This window comes from Macaca thibetana, chromosome 18 (genome assembly GCF_024542745.1).
Source record: "Macaca thibetana thibetana isolate TM-01 chromosome 18, ASM2454274v1, whole genome shotgun sequence".
Classification (NCBI taxonomy): Eukaryota; Metazoa; Chordata; class Mammalia; order Primates; family Cercopithecidae; genus Macaca; species Macaca thibetana.
In genome coordinates, this window is record NC_065595.1 from 62,418,855 (window position 1) to 62,441,433 (window position 22,579).

The following is a 22,579-nucleotide window of genomic DNA, read 5'->3' on the forward strand; positions in this document are numbered from 1 at the left end:
GCCAACCCTCCAGCCTTATACAGGAAGTAATCCTCCTAATTTTTGCCAGAAAGACCCTTTACTCAGTGGACAATCAATTTCTACAACTTCAGGGCCCTATATTCATGTCTAAGGCCCAGTGCTTTCCAGAAGGTCAGCTGGGCCCCACTCCCACAAATGTTTCAGTAACTTTACAGACGGGAAAACTGGTGCAGTGTGATGATCCCACCCTGACGGCTCAGAAAACAGGGTGGCCTGATAACTCCCAACCTCTTAATTTGAAATTAGAGCCTTTAAGGACACACTACCTCAAAGCCACCCCATAAACAGGTGTCAATGAAGACCTTAAATGAGGGTGTAAGGGTCTGACATTACAGAATATACCTGTTACCTGCACAAAATCACTAAAGAACTTACATATCCTGAAACGGCAGGATATTGCTTACATGGCAAGTTTTAACCAAGTGATGACCAGACTGCTCTCTGAAAGGAAGACGGGACACCGACACCCAACGTACCTTTTGAAATTTCTCCATTTTCACTGAGGCCCCCGCAAAGGGAGAGGGTAACGTCGGGCAAGTCCATGGCAGAATCTGAGAGACACTCAGTGCCGCTATCTGCAGCTGCGCTTCCCACAGACTGTGGGGACTGGGAGCCGGAGAGTGTGTCAGACTCAGGCCACTGCCTGGAGCCGGGCTCCGATTCACTGTGGGCAGGGGATGGGGAAAAAGATCTGCGTTATTACAACTCCTTGAATTCCTGGTTTACTGCATGGTTCTCTGGGGGCTCAAACCAAATAACACATCCCCTAAAAAGAACAGATGGACCTACAATCAGGCATAACTTTTCTTAGGTAGGGTTTAGAATTGTATCATAAATGACATTAAAGATAACCTAATATAGTACTAGTGAGAAAGTAACTGTGAATATAGTAAATATGTCACAAAATCACTACGGTCATTCACAATAATGCAAACATTTCAACTATGGCCTTTCTGATTTTTAATTAAAGGAGTAAAATAGTTATAAGTATTTATTTACATTTCCATGATGAAAATGACAGGGTAATTAAGAAAATCTGATGCTTGGAAACCTTTGATCCTAACGTCCTAGAAAAAGCTGTGGCACTTTACACATCCTGTAGAAAATTACTGTAGTCCAAGGTTATATTCTTTAAAAACTAAGGCTTTCCTAAGTTCGCCTGTCACCTCACAAAGAAGGAAGGGGAAATTCAACGAGCAAATTCTCCAGGGGCAAGACCCACCCAGAAAAAGAAACGCAGTGAGAAATAAACTGGATATCCGTAACTGTCCTTCCAGGAGCTAAACGTGAGGTTCCTGAGTATTTTCATTTTTCAAGATAAGGCACAGAAGCCAGGTTTCAGAAGGTGATCAAGGGAAACCTTATGCAATGAAGTGCAAATATGAGAGCGAACAATCACGAACGGCACAGCATCTTAAGTCTCACGGTCACCAATGCTTACTACTCTATACTCTTTCAACAGGTATTTCAGCTCACATTTGAGATATTGAGAATTTTCAAATTCACTTATTTTATTCAAAAAGCCAGTATTTTTCATATTGATTTAAAACAACAATGACCCAGCGGTTTACTCGCTCTTTCCAACAAATCTCATCTTCGAGCAGTAGGTGGCAGCAGACTACAGATATGTTGTAACTAAACAGTTTCAAAAGCTGTTTTGCATTTGAATCAACAAAAAAAATTCAGGTTTTTGGATATTTTTTTCTCTTAATAGCAATGCACACTCACACCCACAAGACTGAGATTAACTGGACTGACAGAATGTTCTCACTGGAAACAGAAAATCAGCAGAACTGTTGTTATACTGGAGGTAAGGGGCAAGGGCCAACCCTTCTGTGTTCACCGCACCTGTGTCCTCTTTCTCTGGGGCACACGGCAAGGCCCGCCTGCAGTCAGGTGTGGCCACGTGAGCACAGGACCAAGCCGTGAATAAGGGATACGTGGTGCCCCTCCCCAGGGGCCCTCTCCTATGCGATGCTCATTCCTTTCTCTGCTGCCCGTAAACTCTGGACTGAGACCCCATGGGGATGGGAGAGCCTCAAGGTGAAAGGAGCCTGTGTTCCTGAATCCCTATGGGCAAGGCCTCCCCTGAAACACCAACGCAGCACGTTCTCACAGGGGCAAGAAACAAAATTCCATCGCGGTAGGCCAACAAGATCAGGGGTTCCACCTCTACAGCAGTTAGTGTCACCCCAACCAGTAACAACATCTACAAATGTGGGGATGCCATCTGACTCAGGATGCCACCGAATACAAAAGTGTGTGATTTATACTAAAGTTCAGTGATAATTACCAATATTGTAAATTTGGTAATGAAGATGGTAAGGATCACGACATGACTATGCTTATATGGATTACAAGAGTCTCACTCACTATCTTTAAATATTTATGAAATGTTTCAAGAAGTAGTTAATGAGGTAAGAAGCTTCCTTAGCGCATGGACAGTGACTGTGAACAGGTAAATTACAGTAGTGTGGAGTAAGATATCACCACCTTAGTTACTCTCCTCACTTTTTAAAAGAGAAACTAAGACATATACTTAAGGAATACCAATATAAATGATTAAGGCCTGGGAAATGTGGGGAAAAGGCGGTAATTCTATGACAGCTTATATTTGAACTTTCCTACTGTTAAAATAAAGCCGCTTCAGTTTTTTCACCTTCAAAAAATCCAACTATTACTTCAAATGAAGTAGATATGTTGAGATAAATTTAGGACAGAGCTAGAAAGGAGTTTTAAGAACTTTCCCAAAATACCTGTAAACAATTTAAATAGCCTTATGTCAATCCCATCTTTCTATTCCAAATAAAAAACAAAATATACTTTTCAGTAATTCATTACAAGTGTTTAATTATGTGTGCCTATGGCTCGGTATATTCAAGTCACATTTTCCATGGAGAAAAGCTGTTTTTTTGTAACCACAGAGTAACAGTTTAATAGAATTCTCCTAAGATTGGAAATGAACTTGGGCAGGCAGTCCAAGTGTATCATATTTGAGGCTCTTATTTGAATTAATTCAAAGGGAAAATGTTGCAGGACAGTGAGGGAGGCTGGGTGACAGCTGTGGGGCTGCAGGGCATGTGGGGAGCATGGGCGGCTGGGGCAGCGCCTCACCAGACCCAGACCCGGCTCAGAAAAGGCTCAGGATCTCAGACTCCAAAGGAGTAAAAGCCTTCTTTGGAAAACATTTTCAAATAAAGATGTGTTTCTTTTAAAACACATAATAAAATAAATGCTAAAAACTTTCCCCAAGCATGTTGAGTTTGTATTAACCACTACAGGAAAAGCGAATCAGAAGTCATATACCCTTACGTAGGTTTAACTAGTATCTCTCTTCATTGTATTGAGAATGTCTTCATAAGTAATTATTAATTTCAAGTCACTATATTGAAATAACACATGAACTATTTCTAAATTTTCCAAAACCTGAAGCTATCATCACATTTAGCTAAAGGATACCATCATCTTGTTCTTTTTTCCTGAGATAAAATGTTTTACTCTAGAAATAATTAGACTATTTCAGAGCTGTCCTTCAATAAAAAGGACCACTCTACCTTTTAGGGAAATAAAGAGCTGCAACTTCAGGTTCTAGACCCTTTAAGTCATCAAGGTAAATATCATCAGGTCCTTGGTGCTGGCTTCTTTTGTGAACACCTGTTTAAAAAAAAAATCAGAGGTAAGAATTTAGTTATTCTTCATTTACAGTTTTGCAAAACACACACAGGTTTGCAAACAGTAAGACTGATGAGCAGGATTTGAATAGGGTTTTAATTTTATAGGTGTCAACCAACCTTTTTACTTAGGTTGGTTCTCAGCCATCCATGCCAATAGAGGAGAAGTTCAGTGCTTCATACACATACTTTGATTTTACTTATTTTCTCATTTGCTGTTAATTGAGTAATACTAGCCCCTAAATAATTTATATTTTAATGGTGAAGTCTTTTTTATATTTATAGGTAAGAACAAGCATGACCAAACTTAAGGCAACGACCTGCATTGGGAACGAGGGCATTACTCTAAAACCATGAAGGGAAGGTTGTCTGGGCACAGGATATTCACATGGTGCCCAAGTATCCACCCTGCATTACCTTCTAACTACAAAAGGACAAAAAACACTTCACAATGGATAGATGCGGCAGATAACATCTTAAATAATCACGTTCAGCATTACTATTAGTGGTCATCACGAGATACAATATGAGTACCCAATATATGCAATAAAGTGATCTACAATTCAAATAATAACTCTAAGCCTCTAGACCTGTACTGCCCACTCTAGTGACCACCAGCCACATGTGGGTACTGAGCATTTAAACTGTTGCTAAAGTGAGGTAAACAAAATTAAGATACTTCATTAATAATTTTATATTGATTCCACAGTAAAATTATATTTTGGATTTATTGGCTTAGATGAAATATATCACTAAACTTAATTTCACCTTATTTTACTTTCTTAAAATCGGCAATGAGATGATTCAAAATGACACGTGATTCATATTCCATTTCCAGTGGGCAGTATGTTCTAGAGCTAACTACCAGTTAAGAAAATACAGGAATGTCACCTTCAAAAAAACAGACAAATCCAGGACATGAAAGAGCCTGGAAGACACTGGCTGGGCTCTTTAAAAGGTTACTATTACGGGTGTAGAGTGGGTATGAGTATATGAGAGAGCGTTCTAAAATAAAAAAGATCAATTAAAAGAAACATAAAAATCAAATGCAACATGTGAACCCTGATGTGATTTTGGCTTGGGAAACAGGCCAGCTAAAAAAATATTCTTGGTACAACTAGGGAAATGTAAACATGAATTCTTCAAGATGATAATAGTACTGGGGCAATGCAGAGAATGTTCACATTCTTAGAAGGTATATCCTGGCATATTTAAGAATGAAATGTCATGCCTGCAATTTGTTTTCAAATGTTTAATAAAACACTGCATGTGGATGAATGGAGAGATGTAGGGAGAGAGGGGTTGAGAAGGAGAGAGGGAGGGCAAAATGTAGAATAAAAAGTAGAGGGGAAAAAGAATGAGGCCAAAGAATAGTAAAAACCACTCAGGGTTCCTGTCTCTAGTCAGATCCTGCACTGTGTGCTAAAGAACAAGGGTCATTAGTTCCAAAAACAAAGCATTTATCCTAAAAGAACCGGATTTCCCTCCTTAACATCTCTTAGAGCAGAACAAATGGCTACAGGCCTTTGGTGGAAGAGCAGGTGCCAAGTTAAGCCACCATTAGTTAGATGGTTGGATTTGACCATGAACACTTTCATAGTCACATTCTTTCATTTTGGATAAATTATTTCTGAGTGACCTTGAAGGTCCATACCTGTAGTATATATGTATTCAGTTGGTTTATAATTACCTAATATTTGGCGCTAGAATTTTTTTTTAAGTGAAATAGGTAGCTGGCTATATATGATGTTGGGTAATTTTAGGGAAGGTTTCACACTTTCCTAAAAATAGGATCCAAGGCCAGGATTCTGAGTATGCCTGTTCTGACTCTTACTGTACCGAGTAGTGATGGTTGGCTTTTTATTTTCAAATAGTAAGGATGTTCTGATTAAACTTGTGTTCCAAAAGTGAGGAAGAACTGTTAAACCAGCAGTTGGATGTTTTCGTTACCTATTTTATTTTTTTTTGAGACAGAGTCTCATTCTGTCACACGGATTAGAGTGCAGTGGTGCAATCACAGCTCACTGCAGTCTTGACCTCCCTGGGCTCAGGTGATTAGAATAATTTTTAAGGTAATTTTTATTATTATTATTTTTGAGACAGGGTCTGGCATGGGGTGGTGTGATCTTGGCTCACTGCAACCTCTGCCCCAGGGCTCATGCGATCTTCCCACCTCAGCTTGGGTGGGACCACAGACAACGCCACTACGCCAGGCTCAGTTTTCCATGTTTAATAGAGACAGGGTTTCACTGTGTTGCCCAGGCTGATCTTGAAATCCTGAGCTCAAGTGATCTGTCCGCCTCGGCTTCCAAAGTACTGGGATTACAAGTGTGAACCACTGCACCTAGCCTTCTACCTATTTTAAAGGGAAATAATCAGCACAAGAGATCACATCCTCATAATTAGTATGCGTTTACTTTTATCCAATATTACTGCTAAAAACCTACCTAATTTAGCCTCAACTAAGAAGATGTTTCAAATGAAAACATTTTTTCTCTATTCTAATTTTTTAAGATTCTACTTCACTTTACTGACATACCTAATCAATAAAGTGGTTAATTTTACTCACCAGTTGATTACAACTCATTATTTATTTTCTCAGTAAATGCTTCTCAAGAACCCACTGAGTAGCAACAGTCGGGAGACAGGAGTGTAAAAGTCAGGCCCTGCTCCAACTGGACTTTCCAGGGGGACGCCATGCAAAGCAATTGTAAGAAAGTGAGTGATGGGCCTGGGCACGGTGACTCACACCTGTAATCCTAGCACTTTGGGAGGCCGAGGCGGGCAGATCACCTGAGGTCAGGAGTTCGAGACCAGCCTGGCCAACATGGTGAAATGCCATATCTACTAAAAATACAAAAAATCAGCTGGGGATGACGACGTGTGCCTGTAACTCCGGCTACTCAGGAGGCTAAGGCAGGAGAACTGCTTGACCCCAGGAGGCAGAGGTTGCAGTGAGCCAAGATCACGCCAATTGCACTCCAGCCTGGGCAACAAGAGCAAAACTCCAGCTAAAAAAAAAAAAAAGAAAAAGAAAAAGAAAAAGAAAGTGTGCGATGGGTTTTGACTAGTGAGTACAAATACAGAGGCACCCATCACATGTTATGTGGAACACTGAAATAATGTGCCATCTAATTTGAGAGTACCTGGAGCCACATTAAACAAATGATTACCTTTCTTCTTTGACGGCGAGTCTACTTTAGCTGCCGGTTTGGATTCTGAGGGCGCCTCCGCTAAGGCTGGGTTGGGAAGGTGGTCTGCATCTAACATAGATGAAATCTGAGGACTCTCAAGAGGAGGTTCGAGAAGCTCTGCCACAGACGTTGGGTCACTCATCTGTGTACCCAGGGCTCTCGGTCTGGGCTTCACTATGGTACAGACAGTGTCTTCCATGGAAGCATCCTTCTCAACTTCACTTATCAGGCTGTCCTCACTGGGAATTACCCGAAAATGGGTATTTTCTGATGGTGTAATTGTAGCTGTCCTAGGATGATGGTCAGATCGTTCTCTTTTGCTGACCTAAAAAAGTTAAATTATTTAAAAAATTAAACTACTTTCAGGGTATTTGTTAGAATCTGGCAATGTGTTCATTCTATTTTTAACTTAACACATTCATTAAATATCTTACTTTGTAACATGTAAAAATTCCATAATAAAGTGAGAAAAACTAATAATTGCATTTTGCTCAATATCGTGATACTTATAAATGTTCTGGCCGGGCACGGTGGCTCACGCCTATAATCCCAGCACTTTGGGAGGCCAAGGCAGGCAGATCACTTGAGGTCAGGAGTTTGAGATTAGCCTGGCCAACAGGATGAAATCCTGTCTCTACTAAAAATACAAATATCATCCAGGCATGGTGGCAGGGGCCTGTAATCTCAGCTACTCAGGAGGCTGAGGCAAGATAATTGCTTGAACCCGAGAGATGGAGGCTGCAGTGAGCCGAGATGGCCCCACTACATTCCAGCCTAGGTGACAGAGCAAGACTCTATCTCAAAAAAAAACGTATACATTAAATGTTCTACTGAAAAGTTATACTGGGGAAGACTGAGGAAACTGACAATTTTCAGTTACTAAGAAGTAAAAAATACTCATTTTGGCGGAGAAAACAATGAAAATTTAGCCCTCCTTGGACCACATTAAGGCTCTGTTAAAACAGTGTAAAAGTGGTAAGTCTAAATTCGATCACAAATGTAAGCAAAATCTATGTTTAAAAAACCTAAATTCAACAGAAGATCTAAACATTGTCTCTCTCAAGAAATTTATCTTCCCAGTTCTTTCTTCTTTCATTATGAGCTGGCAAAAAAAGGTTTAACAACTTCTTGTTTAAAATTTCAGTGTTGGCTGGGGATGGTGGCTCACACCTGTAATCCCAGCACTCTAGGGAGGCCAAGGCAGAAGGATCTCTTGAGCCTAGGAGTTTGAGATCGGACCAAGCTGTTATAGTGAGACCTTGTCTCTACAAAAAATAAAAACTAAAAAATTAACTGGGTGTGGGAGCACACATCTGCAGTCTCAACTACTTGAAAGTCTGGTGCGGGAGAATCACCTGAGTCCAGGAGGTTGAGGCTGCAGTGAGCTTTGGCTGCACCCACTGCTCTCCAGCCTGGGTGACATAGCAAGAACCCTGTCTCCAAAAAAATAAAAAAATGCAGTGTGAAAATTTTAGTTTAAGGTGTCTTTTAAAATTTCCTTATAATAATTGACAATCATTATTATTCAGTAAATAGAAATATACACAAAATACTGCTGAATTCCTTCGGTTGCAAATATATAGTCCAAACGTTACAAAAAATGTTAACTTTGAATTTACTTTTATGACATGAGAGCACTATCATTTACATTCACGAGAGCTCAGTCAGAAACTGCCTCCTTTACTGGGTGGAGGGAGTCTTCACTTGTTTAATCAGACACTTTCCACAGGCAAGTAAACCCTAGTACCTTGGTGGACTCTGGGAATCCGCCCCACGTCCACTCCATGTGAGACTCTGATCGGAGCAGGCTCTCAGCAGGTTTCACCTCCAGCTCGGAATCACTCTTAGGACACACCGTCTGGGGATAGGTGCTGCAAACAGAACAAAGACACATGATGACTTGAAAGTCGGGATACCTTCAGTGTTGCTGAGCCTGACAGATGAAAAGAAACAAATGTGAATATATCGACTTTATCCTGCATATATAAAAACTCCACGGAAGGGAAGATCGAGTATTTCTTCCACCTGAGTTCTTTAATAATACTAAAAATGACATCAACTAGTACTTAAGAGGACTTACCAGGTCCTTTGTAAACACTGCATATTCATAATCTCATTTGCTTTTCACAAGAAGTCAATGAGAAGGAAGATAATTTTGTAGGCTAAGGAAGGGCAGGCAAATTAACATAACACCCGAGGATTTGATTGCAGAATAAACAGTTATGGCTATACTTTTTTTTCCACTATATTATTCAGTTACAGCCAACAGTTGACACTAAAAGATGAGAATTTTTAACAATTGTAGATGAGTGGGCACAATGTCTCATGTCTGTAATCCCAGTGCTTTGGGAGGCCAAGATGAGAGGATCACCTGAGGCCAGGAGTTCAAGAATAGCCTGGGCAAAATAGCGAGACTGTCTCTACAAAAAATTTAAAACTTAGCTGAGCACAGTGGTGCATGCCTGTAGTCCCAGTTACTCAGGAGGCTGAGGCGGGAGGATCACGGGAGCCCAGGGGTTTAAGGCTGCAGTGAACTATGAGTGTGCTACTGCACTCCAGCCTGGGCAACAGAGCGAGACCTTGTCTCTACTAAAAAGAAAAAGAAAAAGAAAAAGAAAAAAAAAAAACTGTAGATGGCTAAATTCCATGCTGATTATACAGATCCACAACTGGCCAACACTGTTAGAGTAAGTCAGATCAAATTTAGAAATAAAATAATCATTGAGAGAAAAGATTCATATTTATGTTAAAAGTAAACATTCAGTTCCTCGGCTGTGTGAGAGAAACGGGAAATATCATTACTATAGATTAACAGAAAAGCTAATTAATACATCCTCCTTCCTCTTTCAAGAAACCAAGAAATTTCAAAGATACTTACGTCTCTAAAGGGGACCAATCTCCGTCGGATAAGGGGTAATGATCCCCAGAATGGAAAAGCAAAGGCTCTTTACATTCCTCTTCTTTCAAGGAAGCATTTGAAGATCCTCTATGAAAGGAGAAACCAAAGAAAGGCAGGAACGATGACATTCTTGTCAGCTTTAAAAGATCCCCCAAACCTACTGATACTACAAACAATAAAAATGAAGAGGGGTAAATGATGACTAACTCTCTTTAAAATATATGAAGGAGAAGGGGGGATACACCACTGCCACCCACTATAAAACACCACAATCACTATTCACATGTGGAATGAATAGGGGGAGGACAAAAGAGAAATGTGATTTCTTTTTTCCATCCCTTAAGTGATTCAAAGGCTAAAAGAAAACTAAGGCTTTATGACTATTTCATTCAATCCTTACAAAATGAGGTAATATTTCATTGTAGATATTAAGTAATCAAGGATCCAGAGAAATTTAGTAACTTGCTCAAAGTCAAAAAGCCAGGAAGTAGTTGGATTCAAAACAAGTAAGCCTTTATTCTTTCCACTGCTCTCCCCTTTCTACTGAATGCATTTGAAAATGTATGAATATTAGCTAAAGACAAGATCTATGGCTCAAAATTTTAAAAATACCCTAAACTCTTAAAACCTCAGGACTAATTTTCTTCTTTGTTTGGCCCAAGGATTATCTGAGGTTTCCTTTACTTGGAATCTACAAGATGTGAAGATGTGAGGAAGACGATACAAAAATGACAAATGCTTTTAAGATGCATAAAAGGACCTTGGGTAGGGGGTTGCACTAATGCTAATAAGGTTTTAATCAATTTACCTGTTGGTTTCTTAAATTTGCAGAGTTACTATAACTACCTTGCCATACAACCTTGAAAACATCCCTCAGAAGCACTGTGGGCCCCCGTTTTCATCTTTAGTTGGAAATTTATCATTTGTCCTGTCTAGAGTTAATGTGAGAGTTACATGGTGTAGCATGTTGAAATCTCTGAAAAGTAAAAAGAAAGGCACAAAGAAAAACTCTGGCTGGGCACAATGGCTCATCCCAGCACTTCGGGAGGCCGAGGCAGGTGGACCACGAGGTCAGGGGTTCAAGACCAGCCTGGCCAAGATGGTGAAACCCTGTCTCTACTAAAAATACAAAAATTACCCAGGTATGGTAGCAGGCACCTGTAATCCCAGCTACTTGGGAGGCTGAGGCAGAGAATTGCTTGAACCCAGGAGGCGGAGGTTGCAGTGAGCAGAGATCACGCCACTGCACTCCAGCCTGGGTAACAGAGAGACTCCATCTCAAAAACAAACAAACAAAACTTTGCAAAGCATAAAGTGCCATATTATACGAGTTTAAAGGCTTCTTATAGACAATTCAATGTTTTAATAGGACAGATAATAAATGTAAATGAGAATATCCACACTTAGTTTGCTGGACTAAAAACAGGGATAGAAAACCAGGTTATTTTTTTAACATTACTTTTCTTCCTTTATATCGTTTTTTTTTTTTTTTTTTTTTGAGATGGAGTCTCGTTCTGTCGCCCAGGCTGGAGTGCAGTGGCACGATCTTGGCTCACTGCAAGCTCCGCCTCCCGGGTTCACGCCATTCTCCTGCCTCAGCCTCCCCAGTAGCTGGAACTACAGGCACCTGCCACCGCGCCCGGCTAATTTTTTCTATGTTTTAGTAGAGACAGGGTTTCACTACATTAGCCAGGATGGTCTCGATCTCCTGACCTCATGATCCGCCCGTCTCAGCCTCCCAAAGTGCTGGGATTACAAGCTCTTCCTTTATATCTTAATTTAACATACTCTTATTTACCACTAACTGTGACATGTTAATAGTTTTTCCATATAGCTTAATCTTTTAATTTAAGGTTTTCCTAACTCTGATCTTCTCTTCTCTAGGGCCTTACTCTGGCATACCACTCATTCAAGGGGAGAAAACTTATGCCTGAGAAAGACATCTAGGAAAAAGTACTCTATTTTTCAATAAAGGAATATCAAAAGGCAAATTTTCCCTTGAGAAAGGGAAAATCAGGTTTGTGAATGGTCCTTATTTGCCCACTCCGAAAGGACACATCAGCTTCAGCCATCACTATCCATATGTGAAAGTGGTCTGAAAAGAACCACGCTAAAGTCACACAAATTTCTAACCGAAATTTTTATATTACAAATATTTTACTTACTGGATCATGTTTCACTGCAGTATAAAAGGTAAGCCAAGAAGAATTCAGCAAAGCAAACAGGATTTAGTAAAATATTGAAACAGCAATCAGGTACCACCTGAATACACAGCCCCAGGAAGACAAGAGATGGCCTTTTTTGGTCATATCCTGACAAAAATACAGCACCATTAGTCTAGGCCCACTACAGTGACAGAAGAGTTTTATGTTGAGATCCCTTTCAGTCCTAAGATTCTTTTATTGAAATAGGAATTCTAGAAACCTGTTATGAAGCTTCAAAACGGCAGGTATGCCTTAGAACAGGGACCTGCAAAGCAAACCATGACAGAGTAACAAACTAAGCACGTAGCATGAGGCTACAGTGGAGCGCACATAGTAGAACGTGAAGACAACAGCACAAGACTGATTCTCTTTGTAAAACACAGGAGTGCTAGTACATCAGAACTGAGCAAAAGAGGTAAACGGTGACTTTCCGTCAGGGCTGGGGGCTCGGAGGCTGAGGTTCACAGCCAGTGTGAACATGGCACTCCAGCCCTCACAGATGTGCTACAACATCACATCTTTCAAATTCCGCATCATTATCTAAGCCTAACATTTTTCCAATTCAAAAGCTAACAGAGATTACATGGATGTATATGACTGCCAAAATGCACTGACCCGCACACTTGCAGTCTGTGAATATTGCTGCATGTAAATTATATCTCAGTTTTTTTTAAGTGAGAAAAAAAATCAATTGAATGCTAAAATAGCCTGAATTATTTATGTGGGATCAATTTTAGGTGCAACATGAATTTTAAACTATTTCACTGGTAGTATGTAATAGATAAATGGGGTTGACCATAACCAAAGATCACTAACTCTGTTAACAACATCTAGCGGCAACCTTAGCACAGTACTAGTCAATGAATTTCAGCGTGGCTAATGATCTCAGTTAGCACTTGGATACAGAGCATTTCCCATAAAACAAATGGAGCCCTGCAATACTTCTCTCTGTGTTCTGTGTCAGAAACGAAGGAGAGAAAAGGCAGGGAGCATCTGTAAGATCCATGTCACTCTGAGTATCTACACTCACCCCAGAAGAACATGGAGGGTTCTCTAGAAGCCAGTTATTGGTCAGCAGATGAAGTATGCAGATCATCAGAGCAGTAGGTACGATCTGTGAAAAGTCTTAGACTCCCTGGATTTAGCTCCCAGATATCACTTTTTAAGTAGGTCTGCTTTAGTGGATTACAAGTTGAGACTCCTTTCTGCTGGTCTGATACTGAGCCTCCATTTTTGCTATTGCTTGGTATTTGAAATATTTCCATCTGTGGCATGTTTCATATATTTGCACTCAAGATTATGCTAGAACACCATCCAATATGCAGAGTCTCTTCCCTCCAAAAGGCTACACATGCCTAGGTGCAATGTTTTTAATCTCTCACACACACACACACCCATCCATCCTCTAGAAGGACAAACAAGGCTTCTGTTATATTTAAGCCTAACGCCCATCTTTAGGAGGGGAGGGAGACTTAGTAGGTACAGTTTAAACAAAGCCCTGTATAGTTTAAAGCTCTCCAATTTCCAGAAATGAGTTTATTCCAGCTGTGCTATAGCAATCTGCTTTAAAAATGATTCCCTCTTCCATCTGCCTCCTTCAAGGAGCCTCAATTAACCTTAATTCTATTATCAACAAAATTCTTGAAAAGTAAAGAGTTTAAACGAAATGCCATTTGTCAAAACAAAAGAGAAACCTATTTTGTGCATTTATCTTCTCTGGAAAAATAATTTCTTTTCTAAATGGTAGGGGCTGAGGAGAATATGCTATAGGAAAGCTGCAAATTCCTCAACGCCACAGAATTCCTAGTCCTGACAACTGCAAAGGCAATTGACTTCCTATTCTTTTTCTCTTAGATTCGGAACACGTTGTTTCATATGCTGTTAATGACCATAAATAGCTTCCCTCAAATAATGTTAGAGTCTAGGTGCTGGGCTGACAGGGGCCTTGTGAAGGCCTCTTCCATCCTCTCACTTTATAGATTAAGAAACCAAGGCCCTGAGTGATGAAAAGGCCACTGTTCTACAATCTATAATGGGCCCAGTCTGTCTACCTTTTAGCTCAGTGCTCATTTCAGAATACAACCTGAATTTTCACAGATGTTTACATTTTGTTTTCTTTTTTTAAAGTCCTAATTTCTGTTGGCGGTATTATTTAAGCAGATTCTATTTTAAGGAAATTTCAGGGAAGAGTTCCTCCAGGTGGCAGCATCTACTATTCCATGGTAACCTAAAGAAAAAGCAAACCACCAACCTCCTGAAAATGACTGCAAGCCCCTAGCTTACACATGTTGTGACATGCCTGCTTACCAAGCCAGCAAGGCGCTGGCTTAAGAGATAGGCTGGCAGCCATTCACACCTGTCAACCAAATCAGTACACAGTGGATACAGCCTTTCACACCATCTGGAAAAACAAGGTATGTACTAATATTTCTGCAATGCATTGGCTTACAATATTCATTTACAAATTCCTTTAGAATAATGATTCTTGTACAATTTAGTAGGGAACTTGGCATATGCTTTAGAAATATTTTTTTAATTCCCAAGCTATAGGTTGTTCAGGAATTCTCAACTTTGCTCTATTATGTCTAACAAAGGACACACGTCAACAAAATTTTAAGGCAAAAGCATTACTTCAGTGCTCTTTTTGGTAGATCTTAGAAGAATTTTAGTTGGTAAAAATATTTTCAGGAACGAAGCACTTCTGGGAGCATTACAAGGCTGATCCTAATAAAATTTAAGATGTGTAAGCATTTCAAGTTTTTCTCAAAAGAATACATGTTTCTTGCCCAATCTATACATTTTACTATACATAAGACAAAACTTTTAAAGGAATTTATATATATATATACACACACACACACAAACATATATATTATTTTTTTTAAAGATGGAGTCTTTCTCTGTCACCCAGGCTGGAGGGCAGTGGTGTGATCTCGGGTCACTGTAACCTCTGCCTCCCAGGTTCAAGTGATTCTCCTGCCTCAGCCTCCTGAGTAATTAGCCTGCCACCACACCCAGCTAATTTTTGCATTTTTAGTAGAGATGGGGTTTCACCATGTTGGCCAGGCTGGTTTCCAACTCCTGACCTCAGGTGATCCTCCCACCTTGGCCTCCCATAGTGCTGGGATTACAGGCACGAGACACTGTGCCCGGCCTTTTTATAATGTTTTTAATATTCCTGAAGTCAAGCAGTAGAAAAGTAAAAATTCTCATACTTTATTCTCCCACAGAAGAGAAGGACAAATAGCCTTTAAAAGACTGAAAGAAGGAAGGAAAAGGACAGGAAGAGTCTCTTTTTAAGAAATTCTGGTACTTTTTATCAGCTTAAATTTCTTTGGGAATCGATGATATATAAAAGTAGAGTTCAGAACATTTATGAAGAAACTCTTCTCGGCTAGTATTTTGACACTGACAAAAAAATTACCGAAATTTATTGATTCATTCAGGATTTTAAAATTTTGTAAATATAGTGTACTCTGGTTTGTAGAGCTTAACATACTTTTCCACTATTGCTTTCCATCTTTTGTTGTTTAGTTCTATTGCAGGAATTCTGCATTCTATCAGAACTGAAATCAAAGTGTTCTATATATTCAGTGCAGGGGGAGTAAGAGAGAACACCACAGACATGACAGCTAGTGAGCAATAAAACAAGAGGAGTAGAAAACAGTTTCATGAATTAAAAATGGCTGTTACTTATAATATCGAATTGTAAAAAATTACTATCAAATGTAGATGTTTAAGATTTAAAATCTAGGTTTCAAAATTTTAGAAAATGAAGTTTTATAAAAAAGGGATTATACTATGTTATTCATTAATGCAGTATAATTATAATATACTAATACTATATTAATTAACATTTTTTGCTGGGCTCAGTGGTTCATGCCTGTAATATCAGCACTTTGGGAGGCTGAGCCGGGAGGGTTGCTTGAGGCCAGGAATTTGAGACCAGCCTGGGCAACACAGCAAGACCCCATCTCTACAGAAAATTTTTTAAAACTAGCCCAGTATAGGGGTAAGCACCTACAGTCCTAGCTACTTGGGAGGCTGAAGTGGGAGGACTGCTTGAGTTCAGGAGTTCAAGGTTACAGTGAGCTATGATAGCACCACTGCACTCCAGCCTGGGCAACAGAGGGAGAATCTGTCTCAATTAAAAAAACAAAACAAAACAAAGCATATTTTTTTTTCCTGATTTGACCCATTTAAAACAAAAGACTGGCAAATAAAACACATACTAGATTGAGATAGAGTTTATCCTTGATATATATTTGGTTTCCAGAACTAGAGAAAGAAATTATTTCCCTCTATTCTAGGATGAAAAACACTTGAACGGCACTGTTTTCCAGGAAGTAGGGTGTGACCTCTTTTCAGCAGATGGGGTGAAAACACACAAGTGGACCAGCAGCTCCCTCCACAAATAAAGAGTCTGGAAATGCAGGGCCACTTGTGGGCAGCAGCTTCTTGTCCAGTAGTCACCAATAAAGAGAATCCCCACCATGGTCCTAGTGCCAAGGTGGCCACTGAGTGGAACAGGTGAAAGAAAACGGAATCTTGAATGAGAAAATGTGTTCTACTCCCAACTGTTACCTTTCAACCCCAAGCAGTGCTGACATGAAAAACGGCATATAATGAGCTCTTCTACAGAGCAGGTAAACAAGCAGCGATCAAGATTGCTCACATAAAAAAAACCAAAACTCCTTCCTTTTCAATTCCAATAAAACAAAACTCAACTCCTCAGGAAAAAGACACCAAGCCTAAGGCCACTGGGTAGGGAAATTCCAGAGATGACACTGTGTCCAACTGTATCTGCTCACCCAGGGGCAAATCACTAATTCAGATCTTTTGACTTAGAACTTATTTGGCTCCTGGAAACTTTTTTATGGAAAGAAACACACACCAGTCTGCTACAAATGACATTTCAGTAGCGTATTTGTAGAATAGTTGAAAGGAACAAAGAAACTGCCTTTGCTGCTGGATTCCACAATAAACTGTAAAGGGAGAAAACAAGCCCAAACCTCACACTGTATATCCATAAAAAACTGGCAGCTCCTGGCTTTGCATGAACTCTAGGTACCAGCATAAGACCCTTCCCAGGCTGAGAGCCCTACCGTGCTGCCTGGGCCCCCTTGTCATCATCGGAGCTCACGCCTACATCACATGTGTCTTCTGCGGCAGGAGAGGTGGCCTGCTCTTCCTTCTTACTGTCCTGTTTGTATTTCTTTCTCCTTCGTTTTTTCTTTTTCACAGAACTTGGAGTAAAAATTGTCTCTGTTTCCAAGACGTGTGAGATGTCTGAACTCTGAGATGGTGTTTCATCTCCACCCGATTTCACCAAAGGGGTGTCAATATCTTTAAAGAACTGATCTTCAGTAGGAATTGGTGAGGTGGCAAGGTAAGCAGGAAGCTTTTCCTGAAGGAGAATGGAGAAAGAAAAGTTATCCATGACAAACTCGACAGTGAATTAAAGCAGTAATATATTGAATACATAAATTTTCACGGTGGTAAAAAAGAAAATACATATTCCCTAAAGGCAAGAAAGTCCCACTGAACTAAGGAATTGTCTACTGTACTCTGAGGAGGTCTTTCCCTTGTAAGGCAGCTAAGTGCTAGCCCACCTGGGAACAGGTAACTGAGTCTGTCTGAAGGAACTGACACACCAAGTCAGCATGGAACACCCCAAAGCCATAATGAAAGCTAAGCCCACTAAATTATTCACAAAGCAAAGATCAAAGCAGCAACAACAATCTCACGAGGTGTTACAAAGGACTCTCTCAAGAACTCACACAGAACATTCAGAACAGGACAAAGTAGAAGGCAGAGATTAAGGACACTGCATCAGACAAAGGGCAGCAGGACAGGTGAGTGATGTGAGGATGCAGTGATACAGAGTGGCCAATGCTTACGTTTTGCCAAATTAAGTGGAGAAAGGCAATTAGAGACAATATCCTATAACAAATGACGTTAGTAAATTTTTAAACCATAAAGCATTTATGTTTTAAAAAAAAGAAATATTCCTTCCTGTAGGAATTCAAAAGAAGAAAATAAGGCCCAATATTTAGAAGCAGTCAAACTCCTAATACTAAATAAATGATCAAGTCTGGTGTTCAGTAAATTCATGTCTTAGCCATTTGTTTCATTCCTTTGTATCATCAGAGGAAATGGAAGGCACATAATAGAGATAAAAATTAACCTCAGGCCGGGCATGGTGGCTCACGCCTGCAATCCCAGCACTTTGGGAGGCCAAGGCGGGCGGATCACCTGAGGTCAGGAGTTTTTGAGACCAACCTGGCTAACATGGTGAAACCCTGTCTCTACTGAAAATACAAAATTAGCTGGGCATGGTGACGCATGCCTGTAATCCCAGCTCCTCAGGAGGCTGAGGCAGAAGAATTGCTTAGACCTGGGAGGGGGAGGTTGCAGTGAGCAGAGATCATGCCACTGCACTCCAGCCTGGGCAACAGAGCAAGACTCCATCTCAAAAACAAACAGCAAAAAATTAACCTCATATAATTTAAAATACTCAAGCTTTTAAACAATAGCTCTGAAAATGTATGGGTTTCTGTAATTGTTTTTTATTAAGCTTTTGAACTCAGCTTTGATAAACATATTACCCTGAAGCTAAAGTTGATTTACCTAGGAGAAATGTGTGTTCACCAGCAACACACACTTATAGAGAAACTGTAATAAGATATTCTGAATGCCCAAAAGAAACCCAGATGAGAGGTTGTGGTCTCTGACTTTGAGGATTTTTTAATTCAATGATCTTTATTTTACTTACTGAAAGCTGTTTTGGTTTCTGGTGGTATTTCTTAGTTCTATTATAGCAATGTTTGTGGGATGAAGGTAACCTGAACGCCTACCGGTAAGAAAACAGTTAAACTGTGGTATGTCCAGACTATGGAATACTGTGCAGTTATTAAAAGCACAGTTAGGTTTAGAACTAGACTTGAAAGGAATGTTGATGACATATAATTAAATGAGAAAAATTTTGAGAGAAAAAAAAGAAAATAAATGGCAACTGGGTTTTTGGTCATTTTCCTACTCTAAATGACGAACCCCCAGAGGAACAGCAGCGTGTTGTATTCATAGCATGTGGCATAGCTTAGTAATTCCAACATTTGTTGGATAAATTAACAATTTTTTGTTTTAAAGAGAAGCACACAACACAAGAGAAACTCTGGTCAATGTAGTCACACGTGGAATAGGGAGAAAAAGGCTGAAAAGTTGACATTCTCCAAGTTGTCCTTGCTAAGCATAGTTTTTAGTGGAACTGTCAGAATAAGCCATGAAAACGAGGTAACTATCAATAACCCAGTCCTCTCGCTTACTGTGCCTGCTGATCTAGAAGTTCAGTGCTATGAATTATCCATAATTTTAAGAAACATACAAAAAGTGTTTTATTTTTGTGACACATGTCTTTCATTATGTTTCATTCTGCTCTTTGCCTCTGGTCTCTGATAAGGAAAAATGTTGCTTAGGCCAAGTAAATGCAAACAAGGTATTATAAAGACAAGTAGTTAAGAAACTAGAAAAAGCACCAGTCTGATCAAGCTTCCCCTTCATAAATCATAGTGTTTCAACGCTGCTTTACACACTGGTAACTAAGTAGTTGGTTTCTCAATCAAAAAATGATAAACAATCTCATTTTACTATTGTATTTTTTGGTAATAATTTTCTTTGTAAATTTATTATATCAAACTGTAAGTTCATCTTCAAAGCCAAAAAAGTAGTCGTGTATCCTTAATAAGTTGATGCTCATCAGTTTTGCTATTTGAGATTTTATTCTTTACGAAGAATGATGTACTGATGCCTTTGAAAGAATTTTTAAGAAGATTCACATTATGTGATCCGAGTTTCTAGTGAGAATGTAAAATCTACAAATAAATAAATAGATCCACACTGAATCCATCAAGAACAGTTAATCAGCATTCAAATCAGTAGATACAGAATGTGTGTGCTGGGGAGCGGGGATCATAACAAATCATGCTCATTTGCTAGAAGAAGTCAAACATGTAATCACTTACAAAAGGATATAGGCCAATTAATTTAACTCTCTTGAGATCATAATAAATGAATTCACCTGACTACTAAAGGTGAGGGATGTAATATCCCAACTAAAATGGTAAACATGATTCCCAGTGGAAAGGACACGTGTGGATAAACATATAGCCAGAAGAGAAATGCCTTACTCAGGCAGAAATGAATGTATTCAAGTAAGATGCAAACCAGAAGCAACACGAAGAAGGCTCACTCAAGTTAGAAAGTGATGTGCCTTCCCTTACAAAAAGTGCAAGTACATGCATTCAGCATGCTCCCTGCACCCTGGAACTTTGTATGGAGAAAAATTCCTCATCCCTTCAGCTCGTTTTTGACAGCTTAGTTCTTCAACATGAAACTAAAGCTTGTCTAGCCAACAACAGTCCTGTGTACAAACAACCATAAAAAACTGCTGAACAGTCAGTTTGGGCCACGTGCCAGGGGCCTGAGCACACTGTGTAAGGAGGGTGTGACCCACGCGAACTCACATATTCTTCTTCAGTCTCCTCAACAAAGAAAGCTTCTCCATTGTCACCCAACTTCATGTGAAGATCCACTGCATTGCCATTGATTTCTATATCAATCTATGGGAGAAACAAAATATGACTTAATGTTCAAGGAGTCTTTCCTTCAAGTTAAACTAAACCGGAACTCTGAGTTCTCAAGCCAAACTTAGTGTAGTTTTGAGGTTCCTAGAACTACAGCCTCTGAGAAACACTGCTACTTGCCCCTACCCAACCCCTAAGAAGCCAAATGGAGCTGGTAGAGGGAGAGATGGATAACTAGGAATTGAAAGAAAATGTTTCACCATCTTATTTTTACAACATATAAAAAATTTTTAAATTATTTTTCAAATTTAAAATGGAAATATTATTGTCAAACATTTGCACACTTTCCAAATTATGGCACAGGCAGGCCTCACCTCACACGGTTCAGATACACGTAAGTTTCAGGAACCTCAGTATGTGAGCTGTGAGCAACTGCATCAAGTACAACCTCACTGACAGCTCTTCAGCCCACAGATCACTAAGTAAGTAACAGGTGACAATCGGTGCTGTGACTGGTCACTGATGATGGTGGTTCCATTTTCCCAGGAACCAGGTGAAATGATGGGATAAGTAATACCATGTTTAAAAAAAAATTCAGGTAGACATATGCGTTAGGCCATTTTTGTGTTGCTATAAAGAAAATACCCAAGGCTGGGGGCAATTTATAAAGAAAAGAGGTTTAACTGGCTCATGGTTCTGCAGGCTGTACAAGCATGGCGTTGGCATCTGCTTCGTTTCTGGGGAGGACTCAGAAAACTTTTACTCACAGTGAAAGGCGAAGTGGGCGCAGACACAGTCACATAGTGAGAGCAGGTGCAAGAGACTGGGGGTGCCACACACTTTTAAACAATTGGATCTTGTCAACTCAGCAAAAACTCATCCATCCCCAAGAGGATGGTGCTAAGCCATCCATGAGGGATCTGCCCCCACGATCCAAACACCTCCCACCAGGCTCACCTCCAACACTGGAGTTCACATTCCCACCAGGCTCATCTCCAACACTGGAGTTCACATTCCCACCAGGCTCACCTCCAACACTGGAGTTCACATTCCCATCAGGCTCACCTCCAACACTGGAGTTCACATTCCAACATGAGATTTGGAGGGGACATCCAAATCTTATCTACATATTTTGTCAAATTGCTTGTTATAAAACTCCTATGTACGGGCCGGGCGCAGTGGCTCATGCTTGTAATCCCACTACTTTGGGAGGCCGAGATGGGCAGGTCACCTGAGGTCAAGAGTTCGAGACCAACCTGACCAACACGGTGAAACCCTGTTGCTACTAAAAATACAAAATCAGCCGGGCGTGATGGGCGCCTGTAATCCCAGCTACTCGGGAGGCTGAGGCGGGAGAATCACTTGAACCCGGGAGGTGGAGGTTGCAGTGAGCCGAGATCACACCATTGCACTCCAGCCTGGGCAACAAGAGTGAAACTCTGTCTCAAAAAGAAAAACAAAACAAAACAAATAAACAAAAAACCTCCTATGTATGAATAACATAACCACACTGAAGCAGGTGAGGAAGAATGGGACTAAGACCTAAGTCACCTTGGAAACAGCATTTTGACTTGTATTGTAAGTCTAAAGACATATTTTATATAAGTTACCCCAAACAAATATTGTGCAGTAGTTAGTACATTCACAGAGATTTGAGTTAGCAATTCTGAAACTATTTTGTGTTAGGATTAACTAAGCAGATATACTGATGATAATCAGAGCCATGTTTCCCGTTGAAAGAGAAAAGTTATAAATAAGGAGGGGGAAGAAGCCTGTGATGGTAGATGGGAATTGGAGGAACCCGTGTGCACTCATGATTTTTATATACAGATGCAGGGGTGTGTGTGTGTGTGTGTGTGTCTGTGTGTGTGTGTGTGTGTGTGTGTGTGTGTGTGTGTGTGTGTGTGTGTGTGTGTGTGTCTGCACACACATCCACCCATGCTCGGGCTGCCTAGAAGCAATGATACCTCAGAAGTAATGAGCACACCTAATAACCAGATCTTTGTTT

General features: G+C 40.1%; 2 protein-coding genes across 9 annotated transcripts in view; one reads left to right on the forward strand and one right to left on the reverse strand.

Annotated features, from left to right (window-relative positions):
• The window catches only part of LOC126941171 (myosin regulatory light chain 12B), a 392,918-nt gene that overhangs the window by 51,813 nt on the left and 318,526 nt on the right, over positions 1-22,579 (forward strand). The window lies entirely within an intron of this gene.
• The window catches only part of LPIN2 (lipin 2), a 105,520-nt gene that overhangs the window by 14,012 nt on the left and 68,929 nt on the right, over positions 1-22,579 (reverse strand). For all 7 annotated transcript variants that reach the window (XR_007721114.1, XM_050767458.1, XM_050767455.1 and 4 more), the window contains 7 exons: positions 20,512-20,607; positions 17,095-17,396; positions 9,765-9,872; positions 8,634-8,757; positions 6,866-7,211; positions 3,576-3,675; positions 498-685 (listed from right to left, as the gene is read on the reverse strand). Coding sequence is in view for 6 of the 7 variants with exons in the window: in XM_050767458.1 (XP_050623415.1) it covers positions 498-685; positions 3,576-3,675; positions 6,866-7,211; positions 8,634-8,757; positions 9,765-9,872; positions 17,095-17,396; positions 20,512-20,607 (1,264 nt within the window). In the remaining variant the exon portion in view is untranslated. The remainder of the gene's footprint in view (positions 1-497; positions 686-3,575; positions 3,676-6,865; positions 7,212-8,633; positions 8,758-9,764; positions 9,873-17,094; positions 17,397-20,511; positions 20,608-22,579) is intronic.